The 14,600-nt window shown below is 45.1% G+C and overlaps 1 protein-coding gene across 1 annotated transcript in view; it reads right to left on the bottom strand.

Moving 5' to 3' along the window:
* The window catches only part of Dnah9 (dynein axonemal heavy chain 9), a 336,148-nt gene extending 326,917 nt beyond the window's left edge, over window positions 1-9,231 (bottom strand). Inside the window, exons 1-2 of the mRNA XM_041664051.1 lie at window positions 8,742-9,231; window positions 1,027-1,223 (exon numbers count right to left, since the gene is read on the bottom strand). Of these exons, the coding sequence (XP_041519985.1) occupies window positions 1,027-1,223; window positions 8,742-9,152 (608 nt within the window). The 5' untranslated portion in view covers window positions 9,153-9,231. The remainder of the gene's footprint in view (window positions 1-1,026; window positions 1,224-8,741) is intronic.
* Window positions 9,232-14,600: the final 5,369 nt, after the last annotated feature.

Raw genomic sequence — 14,600 nt, 5'->3', positions numbered from 1 at the left:
TATAGCTATACAATCATTTCCCATGTAAAAGTACTAAGAAGTAGGCTGTAGTTGCATGCACTTATTCTTCAGGTATACCATGGCTCCTGAATAAAAACAATGATGGTCACATATTGAGAAAAACCTGGCAATACGGCAGACCACTCTCAATCAGGAAGGTGACCTATTGCCTAAACATATAGAAAGGCTGGGTAAAAATATAGGAAAATATATTTACGTACATAGACTGGATTGGAGGGAGGAAATACCCCTGGATACAAAGACCAAGGAACATCAAAGCTGGACTATCTGAGAGGAAGCCGATGGGAGACATACCATTATAAAGCAGAGGATCTGGTGTGACCCACAGGCCAGTTAGCTCAGCCCTGGGCTAGTGGTTGAGGCAGGAGAATCTTGAGTTTGAGGCCAGGTTGGATTATATAGAAAGTTCTAGGAAAGCTTAGGCCATAGAATGAAAGTCTGTCTCAAATAAATAGACAAAACCAACATAATCAAAGGAGGCTGGAATTCTAATGCCCCCTCAGGGGTAAGAGGCATGGACTTCCCCAGTGGAGCTAGATTTGCCTGGGCTTAAGGGAGACAAAATCCTTAGGGCCTGAAAAGTTTGTGGTGACTGGGGAATGGAGGCTGGAACAGTAATACGAGCCTGAAAGTTAGTTCTATGGCATGGTTACCCGGGGGGATGCAGGTAGGGGCTGCATAGCTGCTGGATCAGGTATCATCTAGCCACAAGCCACATCCTGAGGACACTGAACCTGCCATGGCTGCTCTTGCGCCTAAGGTGATTTGGGGTAGAAGAAAAGACCACATCACTGAGAGAACCTTAGAAGACCTCTAGCACTAGAGCTCGGCAAGAGACATCATCAGTGTGGATACATAGTCCAAGGACATTGGCCGACAGAGTCAACAGTGGGCTTGTGTGTGGACTGAGACACGTCAGGTCAGGAAGAGGAAAGGGCCTGGGAGGAATGCTCAGACAGAACAGCACCCGTCCATCACCAAGGCCTACAGGCTGATGGTACTTACACTGGCTCACCGTGGCCATCCATCAATTCCACTTTTTCTGAGCCAACTGGAAGAGGCAGCAAGGTTCTCCCCTTCATGTGTTCAAGGATTACCAGGAGGTCACACTGCAGGGAGTGGGCATGATACCTGATGTCTTGACACACCATGTGGGGCCAGCCTAGATGGTTCTTTTCATTGGCTAGGACAGGGATAATGACCTGAAACAGAGACACACCAAGAAGGTAAGAGAATTGCAAGTTCAAGCCCGCCAGTGCCACATTGTGAGACCTTGTCTCAATAGGAAGAAAAACAAGAGCTTGAATAGAACTATTCTGCATGGCTGGATAATATTGCTTCCAAAAGTCATGGGTTATTAAACCAAAACTCTTTGTACCAGGCATGGGATACCTCCTGATGAGTTCCTGGCCAAGGAACCCCCAAAGGTACTCAAAATAGTATAGTCTATTGTCACTGGTTTGGGCTGCTCACTAAACATAGACAGTAAAATCCTGCTGGTAAAGACAACACACACTTTGGATAAAGGATATAGAGAAATCAAACCGGAATTGAGATAGACAGTGCTGGAAGGTACTATGTAAGCTGGTGGGGGAAGAAACGTTATCAATAATGCTACCTAGATGTAGGCACTATGTATTACAACACTGACCAGACAAAATACACCCACTGGTGGGATAGTAACATGATTGTTGTGTTTATAACCAATGGCTTCTTCACTGGAACTAAGGCCCACTCCACAGGTGGGAAAACACGGGTGGAATTGAAAGCCAGGTGAAAAGGCCATGGTGGAAGAAGCTGTTGGCCCTATGGAAGAATCTGCTACAGGGGTTCTGATAAATATATCTGTTGTTACATGGCCTGTGTAGTGGGGTTTGAAGGAGAATAGCCCTGTAAGCTCAGGTTTGAATACTTGGTTCCCACTGGTAGAACTCTTTGGGGAGTGTGTGACCTTGTTGGAGGAGGTGTGTCACTGGAGGTGGGCTCTTAGGTTTCAGAAGACTTGTGCCACTCCTGGTGCACTATCTCTGCCACCATTAGTTCTCAACTACTGCTCCAGTGTCATGCCTACTTACTGCCATGCTCCACACCATGATAGTCATGGACTCTAACCCTCTGGAACTGTAAGCCCCCATTAACTATTTATTTATTTATTTATTTAGGTTGTTCAAGACAGGGTTTCTCTGTAGTTTTAGAGCCTGGAACTAGCTCTTGTAGACTAGGTTGGCCTTGAACTCACAAAGATCTGCCTACCTCTGCATCCAAAGTGCTGGGATTAAAAGCGTGGCTCTTCCATTAGCTCTTACTTCTATATGTTGCCTTGATTGTGGTGTCTCTTTACAGGAGTGGAAAATTACTGAGATTCTACCTTCTAAACATCCACAAGCTAGTGTAGCCTCAGCCTTAGACAGAGAAGCCTCGTTTGGCAATGGATACAGAGAATCAGAACCCATCAAGGTACTAAATAAAGGGTGGCTGAGTACTCAGGTCTAGGTGGAACATCTCCACCACCCAATCCAAGGTCTAGGGGACACTGTAGATGAGGGGAAAGCCAGACTTTGAGCATCAGGCAATGGGGCAGGAAGGAATAAAACGCTGTCTTCTGGGAATAGCATGCAGCGCCAGGGGATAGGGAGAGAAAGATGTAAAATGCTGTCTTCTGGATATGGCATGACTCTGGCAATCATGAACACACAGGAGCTATGACCACTTGCACAAGGTAGCATACAGACACACACAAAGGGGACTGTTTAGAAAGAAGGGGTCAGTAGGAGTGAGAAAAGACTAAGATAAGGGATGGGGGCATATGCTGATAATACATGTTTAACACTATCATAAATTAAAAAAACTAAAAGAAGAGAAAAAAGAAAGAACGAGTGGGAAAGGAAATTTGGGAAGAGAGGAAAGGAAGGGGGGAGGACAGAGAGCGGAGGGAAGGGGAAGTATGCTAGGGATGGAGAAGGAGTGGAGGGAAGGGAAACGAGGAAAGGGGAGGGAGAAGAGGAACCATTCTTAGAGCTCAACACATGTTCTACTTCAGGTCACTGTACTGCAAGACTTAAGACTGGTCTACAACATTACATGTTGCCTTGACCTCTGGAGAAATCAGGAAAGCCTCCTACGCCTTCCTATGATTTTCCATCTCATCTGTTCCTTGGAGAATGTTCTCCAAGCTAAACAGTTTTCCTCACCAGGAGTCAGGTACTAGAGGCAGCCCTTACTGGGAGGCTTCCTTACTAGCTCCAGGAATTATTAACAACAACAACAACAAAAAAAAGTCAATCACATCCTCCCACTGGAACCAGGGGCATCACTCTATCTCGACACGATAAAGTATGCTCCCTCCCCCCGCATAGTCCCTGGTTCACTCTCATCCCAAAGTCAGCTCCATGCGGTCTTGTTTGGTAGGGTGACCTGCCCCTCTCACTGGGAGACATGGCTAGTAAACACTGTCCATATCATCTGCTGTATTAGGAGTCTGCAGTGTTATACTCAATCCATCACCTGGGACATCAACCCCTCCCTCATCATCAGGATGAATACAAGCTGACAGAAATGGCTCCAAAAGAAAAAAAGAAAAGAGAAATAAATCAGGTTTGGTAAAGATGATGACACACCCTATGGGCGTGTGAGTAGGCATCTAAAAAAAGCCACCTTGAGAATCATGACTCCATCTCTAGGATGAAAATGAGCTGATTTGGGCCACCCAACACAGCTTGTATTTGGGGGCCCTTACCCACATTGAGAGATGAATGGGGATAAGGCCCAACTCTTGTTCCATATTTTCATGGAAGAGAAGATGACTCTTGCACATTCATCTTTTGGAGGAGTTGACTGTTTAAACAGAGGGCTGGAGAACAAAGTAATTTAGAGGAGTGGGAACTTCCAGGGAAACAAAGACCAAGTGGCCACGTGAACTCCCGAAAGAGGCTGCTCTTGAAGGTTCACAGTTATTTGCAGCTCACTGATAGCCACTTCCCATTACCCTATGACAGCTCATACAATTGACATGTCATACAGACAGGGGTGTGCTGGACAGGGTGGCCCAGGAAATCATGGAAAGAAAAAATGGATTCAGAGAGGATGGCTTCAAAATAGATAGTTCTTGCCTGTTTGTTCTGGAAACATTTTTTGAGCAGAGACAGACATTTGAGCAGAGAGTTCAGAAACAACAACAACAAAATCACAAGCTAAGTTCAGTCACATTTATGTTGAACTCAGGGCAGAAGGCTGAACAAGAAAAGGATTTTCATAGGATCTCCAAGGCAGAGACTGAATCTCAATCGATCCTTAAGTACCCACAGAAGAAAGAATGTCATTACATCATGGGATGTGAGACAGGATAAGGGTGAAGCCCTTGAGGGGGGTGAGCAGCTTGCACTTGGATGCCAGGGATTTGATGCATCTGTTGGATTTCAAGAAGGAGATTCTGGGTGGCAAGCGGGGTAAGCCTGCCAGGGGGTTTGGGGGTTAAGGGGTTAAGGTTGTAAACAACAGGGCTGGAAGGAGTCAGACACAGGTAGTTTGGCACATTTTGAAACTGAATCAGAGTTCCAAAGTAAAGAGGGCTTATATACAAAGGAAGATACCCAAGAGTGAGAACACAGGGTCCTGATGTTAGGAAGCTGTGAAGAAGGGAGGCACCATTAGCAGACACCGAGGAGGCATAGTCCTGACTGTGTGAAACAACTGAAAGGTTGAGGTCCTGGGAGCCAAAGGAAGAATGTGCGTCTGGGGAGCAGAGATGAACCATGAGCCATCCACAGAGCCAGTGGGATTGGCACTGATTACAGCCACTTGATATGGACCAGCAGACACCACTGAAAATACTGCGGCTCTCCTCTTCTAGGGAGTGTGGGAGGAAAGTCTGGGGAGACAGGAAAGGCTAGTAGAGCAGGAGGACACATTCCAGGATTGATTTAAAGAGAATAATAGCCAGATGTCGTGCCATAGGCTGAGACAGGAAGATCATGGGTTCAAGGATAGCCTGGGATACCCAGAATAGACATCGTCTCAAAACATCTTCTAAGGGTGCAGAGATAGCTCAGTTGTAGAAGCACCTGCTTTGCAAGCATGAAAACTCAGCTGAGTGTAGTCTCCAGAACCCATAAAAGCGCTACATGTGGTGGACTACATTTGTAAGGCCAGTGCCGGGAATTTGGGGGAGGGGCTCCAAGGTTTGCTGGTCAGCCAATCTAGCTCAATGGGTAGCCACTTCCCAGGCCAGTGAGATATCTTGCTTCAAAGGAGGTGAACAGGAGAGTAACACTCAAGGTTGTCCTCTGGCTTCCACACACATGGGTGCACACATTGTCATAGTTAGGTCTCTTCACTATGAAGAGACATCATGACCATGGTTAACACTTATAAAGGAAAACATTTAAAGAGGGCTAGCTTACATTTTCAGAGGTGTAATTAGTTCATTATCTTCAGGTAGCATAGTGTTGGAGAAGGAGCTGAGAGTTTTACTTCTTGATCCAAAGGCAACAGAAGCAACTGTAACCACACTGGGTGTAGCTTGAGCATAGGAGACCTCAAAGTCTACCCGCACAGGGACACACTATCTCAAACAAGACCACACCAACCTGCTTTCTTATAGACTCCAGGGCCATCCTCCCAGAGGTGCTATCATCCTCAGTGAGCTGGGCCTTCCCACATCAACCAGTGATCAAGAAAACACCTCCTAGACATGTCCACAGCATAATACGATTTGCCTTTAACAAAAGAAAATAATATTTTTTTGTGTGTGTGAGAGAGTAATAAGAGCCGTGAGGACACTGGCTAAGTGAAATGATCCAGTGGAATGACAATGATAATTGGTGGTTCTGCCTCTCAAGCTGGGCAAGGAACAAGTGCCCTGTTGTGGCCAAGAGACATTGAAAAGGCAATGTCCAGCAGAGTCCAGAGACTGTTGTGGTCAAGGTATGGGAGAGAACAAGACGGAAAAGCAGAGGCACTGATCAGGGGGTGCACCGGATCAGAAAGTGTAGGGAAACTGGAGGAGAAAGACTCAGGGAACCCAGAGGCCATGTGATTGGTGGACCTTTTAATCACTGGAATAGCTAAGTGTCAAGTCATAAGAAACACAGAGAGTCACAAAGAGACAGATGCTACATGACTCCATTTGCATAGTTTCTACTACTGTGAATAGACACCATGACCATGGCAAATCCTATAAAGGAAAAGATTTAATTGGGACTGGCTTATGGTTCAGTCCATTATCTTCATGACAGCATGCAGGCAGACATGGTGCTGGAGAAGGAGCTAAAAGTTCTACATCTTGATCCACAGGTAGAAAAAGGAGGCTGTCTCCTATACTGGGTATAGCTTGATCATATGAGATCTCAAAGCCCATCCCCAGAGTGACACAATTCTTCCAACAAGGCCACACCTCCTAATAGTGCCACTCCCTATGGGCCAAGCATTCAAATACATGAGTCTATGGGGGCCATTCCTAGACTAGGAATGGTACCACATTCCTAGAGCATTCAAATTTCTGAAGACAAATTGGAGACTACTGTTTGATAGGTCTGAGGATAGGGACATGTGTGTTGTTGGGTCAATGTAGTTTCAACCACATTGGGTAGGGGAGATCTGGAGGTATTTGTGTCTGACGACATTGTACTTACTGTACAGTTAGAAACTCCTGGGGGAAGGGGCAGGTGAATTTTATGTGTTTTTTTTTTCCAAAGTAAAAATAATACTTTAAAAAGTTTTCTGCTTTGGTAATTCCTTTGAACAACCTTACAATATTTCACTGTATAAATGTTCCATCAATCATTCATTTATTCCTTGACTAAGTAGTTGTGTCTCCAATCTAAATTAAAAAAATCAGGTAGATATTTGGTGCCATGTCCCTGTACTCTTAAGCACTTGAGAGGTGGAAGCAGGAGGATCAGGAGTTAAAGGTCATCCTTAGCTCCAAAGCACATTAGAGGCAAGCCTGGGCTACATGAGACTCTGCCTCAAAAAAAATAAAAAGGAAATCTTTAAAAAAGTAAATTGTCTTTTTAATCTTATGCACATACATGTGGGTCTGTTTGCATGTATGCCACATGAAGCACAGAAGGTGTCAGGTTCTCTGGAGCTGGAATTTCAGACTATTGTGAGCTGCCTGACTTGGGTGTTGTGAACAAAACTCTGGTTCTAGAAGTGTGTTTCTGTAAGCATCAAGTCATCTCTGCAGCCCCTAAACTAAACTTTGCTTACTGGATTGTGCTTCCTCATGATTGCACAATTCAGAGTTGTGCTCAAGTCCTCTGAGTATTCTAGTACACGCCTCATCTCTGAACCTTTTTTAAAAAAGGATTAATTTAGTTTTCAAGATTAAATATCTGTGTGCATCTATGTGAGTGCATGTACACACGTGACTTCAGATACCTACAGAAGGGGGCATCAAATCTCCCAGAGTTAGAACTACATACAGGTGGTTGTCAGCTTCCTGACATGGATCTTTTGCAAGAACAATATGACTCTTAACTGCCACTCCCTGCTCAGGAGTCAATGCAACGCTAAGATCAAGGCAGCATCTTAGACTACATAAATCTTTCTTTCCTCTGAAGCCAAGGAAACTTCCTATCACCCTTCACTAGGGGATGTGACCCATAGGTGGCCTTCTGTACAGACGGTGTCCAAACATAATACGGTGATAAGACCATTCAATTTAAAAACATTAGGAAGTTTTTGCAAGTCTAGCTTTTCTGGTCCTGAGAGATTGCCCATCCATCATGTTCCTCCTTGGAATTCTCCTTCAACTAGGAAGGTAACATTAGATGTAGCAAGGAACATCCAGGTCCTGGCTCTACCAATAGGTTCAAAAGTGCGTGTGTTTGTGCCTTTTAAGGGAAGCATCTCATGGGTGAGAACTTATTTTCTATTCCTGTGTCATTTCCAGGGCACCAATCACACAGCTAATATCTCCATACACTAATTTCACAACTGGCTGGATCTGAGGAGGACAGGCCTCCAGAAGCATATGTGTCCCACTAGCAGGAAGTTTTCTTCCACTTGGGAAGGTCTAAAGGGGAGCAAGAATCTCTCCTGGATTGTGAAAATTCTCTGAGAGCTAGAGGCTCCATCTATGTCCCTTTTCCCAGGGCAGGGACAAACCCTTCCCAGTGCCCGCTGGCCATTTCCAAAATGATACTAAACCTTGGTAAATGATTGCATGACAAATAAATGACATAAAAATCAAAACCAGACCGCCTCCCTCTAAAGTCCTCTGCTAAGGAAAACAATGTTTAAAGTACCCCAGCTTCTTCCACCCAGCAGACTCACTTGAAATACGCCCCCCCACCCCCCCCACACACCCATACCACCACCACCACCATCACTTCCTATTCTCAGCTCTCGCCTTTTGATTTACAAAGTTGCCAGGACTTGGCACATCACACTCTGGCTTCCCCTTGAAGCAAGACCCTGACCCAAGGCTGATTCTTACTGTGGCCAGGCCTCCACCTAGACTTGCCCCTCCAGCGTTTACCTTACAGTTCACCAGGGTTTTGGTTTTCTAGCCCCTAAACCCTTCTATTCCTCCCAGACTGTGCTCCAACCTCACACCACTTTCTTTCAAACTCCACCCCTTGCCTCCGCCCTCTGACTGTGACCCCGCCCACTCTCCCTCCCCTGCAACTTCGCCCCACCTTTTTGGCTCTGACTCCGCCCCTCATGCGCACCCCCTGCCAGCCTCAGCTAGCAAGAGGCCACCCACCCACCCTCACCTCGGAGAGCAGGGGGGCTAGGTGTTCCAGAGGCATAGCAGGCAGGTCTCCGCAGAGCACCGCGCCGCGGAGGCTGTGACTTCCCGGAGGCTCTGGCCTGGTGCGCAAGAAAAAAAGCCCCTTGGCGCGAGTCGGGCCGGTCTCCGGTCCTGCGTCCAGGCAGGGTCGTACTGCCAGACCCCCGGGCCCAGGCTGCACAAGCAGCAGCGGCCGCGGCTCCACGGTAGCACCTTGGTCCAGGAAGGCTTGCAGCAGCCGTTCCACCTCGGCTGTGCCCGCGCAGCGCTCCCAAGCACCCGCGACTGGACGCAGACTCCGAGTCACGAAAGCCCCCAAGAGCCGCAGCCTCGGGTCACTGGGCTCCTCATCCCCGGTCTCAGCCGGGGAGGCTGACTCCTCCAAGCCGGGCATCTTGCTGCCTGCTGCCGCGTCCGTTTCCTTAGCGACGGGGGATGCCAACTTCTCCCGCCTCTGCTCTCCTTATATTGGGTACTGGACTCTAGCTCCGCCCCACTAAGTTAATAAGGTAGGCAGGGGCTGGGAAGGGGCGGGGTCGCGTCGCGGTTGCTGGGAAACTGGTGGAGGCTCCCACTTCCAGGATGGTCTGGTAGACTGGAGGTGTGCAGAAGAAAGCAAGGCAAAGGCTTGCGTGGGATTCCTTTGTCTAAGGTCAGATTAAAGTCTTCAGACGCCTCCATACACAAACAGCATAAATCTCTTACCTATCCTAAATATATTATTTAAAAAGTTACTCCCAATGCCAAATCATAATACCACGAGTGTAAGAAAGTTGAATACAGTATAAGTTTCTTTTTCAAAGGTGATAACTTAAAACTTTAGTAGAGTACTGTCTGGGGGGAGGGTCACCCCCCCCAAAAAAAATTATAGGCTTACAGAGACGTGCAATCTGTTGGTGAGACTTGGGGCTTTATTGTTTCATTTAAATTTACAATTAGATAGGTGCGCGTGGCAAGTAACTATTTCGGATGTCTCTGCTTCAAACATTTATAATAAATTCTTGTAAAAATATTCCCCAGTATCTTGCTCTGCCTACGCCTTCGTCTGCCAAAAGGGCAGCTGTGCTGGGTGATGTGATTCTGCGGGAGTGGCCGCAGGTCAGTTCTTAAATGTACCAAAGAGCTTGTAAATATGCGGCATGCTAAGCATCCCTTCCTGACCAGGGAAATTATTACTTCTCCCAGGCTCCGTCTTTCTGCGTGATCAGAATGGAGAGTTTGGGCCTTCGTAGGCATGTGTGAGTAATGGGGAAGGTGTGTGGGTACCAGGGAAATGGACGCTCAGCATGAGGCCCGCAGGTCTGCAAGAATCTCCTCTTTGCACCTCCAATCTGATTGTATTACCTCCCAGGGACTGCAGGGTTTCTTAGTAAAGTGGATGCTTACAATAGGCTTCAAAGGAACATTAACAGAGTGGCACTTATCAAAGGCAGCGTGGCTTAACAAGACCCCCTCAGGACAGCACCAGTGCCTACAAGCTAAAATGATTGATTTCTCAATAGCTGGGACGCGGGGGTTCTGTGATGAAATGTTTGCATTAGAAAATGGATCTTTATTATGTCTATGCAGAGTGTTTGATCATTGGTGCATTAAACAACAAGCAGAGCAATTAGGAAGAAAGGGGCAAAATGGATTTGATAATTGATATTTCCAAAAAGACATTGTGGAAAAATAGAAATGTCAGAGGCTTTTTACATATGCCATAATTCCCTCCTTCCTTCCTTTCTTCTGACCTCCCTCCCTTCTTTCTCACCCCCCACCCCTGCTTCTTCACTCCTTCCCATAAGAAGTCCTCATGGCCATTTTGGGTGGCAAATGTCTCCAATGTGTCCATCTGCTTATGTTTTGCATATAGAATGAACTCAGGACCATTTACTTCCTATAAGCCTTTCAAATAAAATTAGTGCCACTTTCACCCTGGCTCCCCCGACCCCTTTATCTCATTTGCTGCTTGCCCCAACTATATACAAACAGCATGAATGATGGGATGGGAAGATGTGTTAGTGGGTAGGAGAAGTTACTTTGCAAGCATGAAGACTTGAGTTTAACTCCCACCCTGCATAGCCTATGCTAAAAACTATGCATAGATGTAACTCCAGCACTGGGGACCAGGGACAGGAGGATCCTAAGAGCTCATTGGCTACTGAGCCTAACAGTGAACTTATGGTCCAATGAGAGACCCTTTGTCAAGGAAATATGGCTGGGGACCATAGAGAAAGATGCCCCGCATCCACATCTGACTGGTATGAGGTATTTGTGTGCATATGAGCATGGATAGGCATGTGTGTACATATGATAGAGAGGGTGAATGAGTCCCTGAAGATGTCTGCCTGAAGGTGAAGTCTCCCAAACACTGCCATCTGCTTTTCTGTTTCTCTATAACACACCTTCTGTTCATTTTAGAAGCTGACTTTTTGGGGGAATTTTTTATAGGTTTTATTTAAAAACAATTGATATTTTCTCTATATTGAATAGGTACAAGAGATTACCCCCAAACCTGGCAGTTTAAAATAGCAATAAATACATAATCCCAGATATTGTGCAGAGGGTGAGGAGTTTGAAAACAGCTTGTCTAGATGGTTGTGGATTAGGATCCTTTGTGATGCTGAATGTAAAAACCTCATCAAGGCTCTATCAACCACCCAAAGGCCTGAGCAGGCTTGGAGTGTCATCTGCAAGATGGCATACTCTCCAAACTGGCAGGTCAGGTTGACTGTGGGCAGAAGGCTCGTTTCCAATTTATAGCCTTTGTTTCTTTAATTGCTAGTGTGTGTGTGTGTGTGTGTGTGTGTGTGTGTGTTCCTAGGTACATAGGACCTGCTCAGTATGCACGTTACTAACCTGTATATATTTTCAGAGCTAACCATTTAGCATTAGATAACCATTGGTGTGCTCTTCCCTGGGGAAGACAGTTGCTCCTGCTCTTAGCATTTTTATTTGCCTTTAGTTCTTTATCTAGGGTTGAGGTCTTGTGAGCTTTCTCTCACCCACGTTAGCATGTATGTCTATTGTCCTTGTCCAGATAAGGGTTAACATTTTTGCCATGTTTACACATGTTTTCTTCCATATATAATTATATAATGCACAATATAAACAAACAAACAAGTAAACAAATAAACCTAGCATAGTTGCTCATGCCTACAATCCCAACACTTGGGAAACTAAGGTAATTATAGGCCAGGGCAAGACTAACTCGGGCTATATAGGAAGGTCCTCTCTTGAATAAATACAAATAAATAGGAAATCAAGTGTGAGGTGCATGCTTGTATAACCCCAACATTTAGAGAGAGAGGCCAGAAGATCAATAACTCAAGATTATCTTTGGCTATATATAGAGAATTTCAACTGCATTGTGCTACATGAGACCCTATCTCAAAGGACAGGAAGTTCATCAACATAATGGAAATGCTCATAATTTGCATTTATAAAATTATAGCCAAATGTCTTACAAATTAAACCTCATAATCATGTGTGTTGCTGGTGGTGTCTTTGTTATCCAGTTCAGTAAGGGCTGCTTGCTATGTCTCTTTACTGTGGTTCTTGACTCTGTTCAACCCAGTCAATTCTTGACTCATTGATGGGGGGAGCATTTTATCCATTTGGCTTTATGACAAGACCTTTTCTTTTTCCCCATTCCTGTGTAACTACTTCCTCTTAGTCTCCTTGACTTCTGCTGTTCCTGTCCCTGAAGTAATAGGAGCGGCGGGGCTGCGTTCCCAGCACCCCGGCCGCCTGCTCGGCTAGCTTATGCCCCGAAATAATTACACAGACACTGTATTCTTTTAAGCACTGCTTGGCCCTTTAGCTCTAGCACTTACAGGCTAATTCTCACGTCCCGATCAACCCATCTCTAATAATCTGTGAGAACCGGTCTTACCAGGAAGATTCTAGCCTAGTCCATCCTGGGTCGGAGCTTCATGCCGGGAGTGGGGCATGGCGTCTCTGCTGAGGCGTCTGCTCCGGAGAGCAGAGCTGTGGAGTCTGACCTCACTTCCTCTTCCTCCCAGCGTTCTGTTCTGTTTACTCCTCCCACCTATCTTTCAACCAATAAAATGGGCCAGGGCAGTTCCTTTATTAGCCAATGACCTTCCTCCATCATGTCCCTTCCACATTCGTATTGCAGCAACCTGCCTCATCCTCTGTCTGCTCATCTTTCGCCCTCTCCTTGCATGAGTTTCCAAAGCAACAGTTCTTCCTTTATGCAGATGACTCACACCCATGTCCTTATATCCTGCCCAAATTCGGGAGAGGTACTATCTTTTGGGGGTAATACATCATATTCCTGCAAACCGAGGCAGAGTAAAAGGGAAAATTATCAGGATATAGGCAAAGAAAGGGAGCCCTGTATGTCAAAGGTCTGGTTTAAGTCTCTTACAAAAAAAAATTCTGAGAAAATAACATAAATAAGTCATGTTTACAGTAAAAATATATATCTCAAATCCTTTCACTTTTTGACCTATTTTAAACTTATCAGCCTATATAATGGTGTTATGAGTTTCATAAAACTTCTCATATTATAATTTATTCAAGTTGCTTAGATGAAACTAAGTGTGGTGGTTTGCATGAGAATAACCCCCCTATAGACTCCCGTGATTGGATGTGTGGTCCCTAGTTAATGGAACTGTTTGGAAAGATTAGGAGGTGTGGCGTTGTTGGAGGAAGTATGCTACTAGGGGTGGGCTTTGAGATTTTAAAAGCCTCCACCAGGCTTTCTCTCTGATCACCTGCCTGTGGATCAGGATGTAAGTTCTGAGTCCCAAACCTGCCTTCTTGCTACCTTGCTTCTTACCTAAAACAACGAGCCTCCAATTAAATACTTTCTTTTACAAGAATTGCCTTGGTCATGGTGTCTCTCTATAGCAGTAGAACTGGAACAAAACCAAGAAGCAGACCAAGCATCTCTACTTAACCTTTTTAAGCCTCTGAACAATGTAACTTCAAAGTTGTGCAGATAGCTATTGCTCAGACTATGAAAGATGATTCTCTCCAGAAACCGATGCCCATATTTGGATGTGTACCAGCTTGGATGGAAAGGGGACAGCCCAGCACTGCCACCAGCAGCCTGAGCAGTTCTCTGTCTCCTTTGAGACCTCCATAAAAGGAAAGTTGCATCTTTGACTAGGTCACAGAAACTATTTCAGGACAACTGAGAATGAAGGAAAGTTAGTTTAGGAAGTAGTTAAACCAAAAATTGTGTAGAAAAATTAGTCTATGACCCATAGATGTGAGTGCAGCCTTCATAAGAGAGTTATGCTTAGGTAGCATTATAATGGTTATGTGTACAATCTTGTGGATTTTAAAATTACATTTCTCAAAGGATATGATTTTTAGCACTGTTAAAGATCAAGTAATTAAATGAAGATTAGAAGGTTAAACATATGAGTTGTTTTACTTATTGTTTTTCTTTCGTTCTTGATCATTTCATATGCGTTTTTAATGAACTTTGGTTATGTCACTGACCATAGCTGTAAAGGTTAGCTTTTTCGATTGAACACAGCCTAGAATGTGAAGAGAGCCTCAATGGAGGAATTATCTATATTGGGTGGGCCTATGGATATGTTTATGAAGAATTTTCTCAGCTAAGTTAATTAAGCTTTAAAGCTTTTTCTATCCCATCAGCCAACTCTCAAATAATGACATGGAGGCTTGTTATTAATTATGAAAGTTGAGCCTTAGCTCTTAGAACTTAAATCGACCCATCGGTACCCATCTATATTCCATCACGTGACATTGCCTCTCTTTGATCTTATACCCCCTGTTTCCTCTCTGTGTCTCCTGGCCTCTCCCCTGCACACTTAGACTCAGCCTCCTCTTCCTCTCTCTATCTGGAAATTCTGCCTTA

The sequence above is a fragment of the Microtus oregoni genome, unplaced genomic scaffold (assembly GCF_018167655.1).
Source record: "Microtus oregoni isolate MIOR12 unplaced genomic scaffold, Mior012 000015F_ref0000493, whole genome shotgun sequence".
NCBI lineage: Eukaryota > Metazoa > Chordata > Mammalia > Rodentia > Cricetidae > Microtus > Microtus oregoni.
This window is presented reverse-complemented; position numbering and strand designations above follow the sequence as displayed.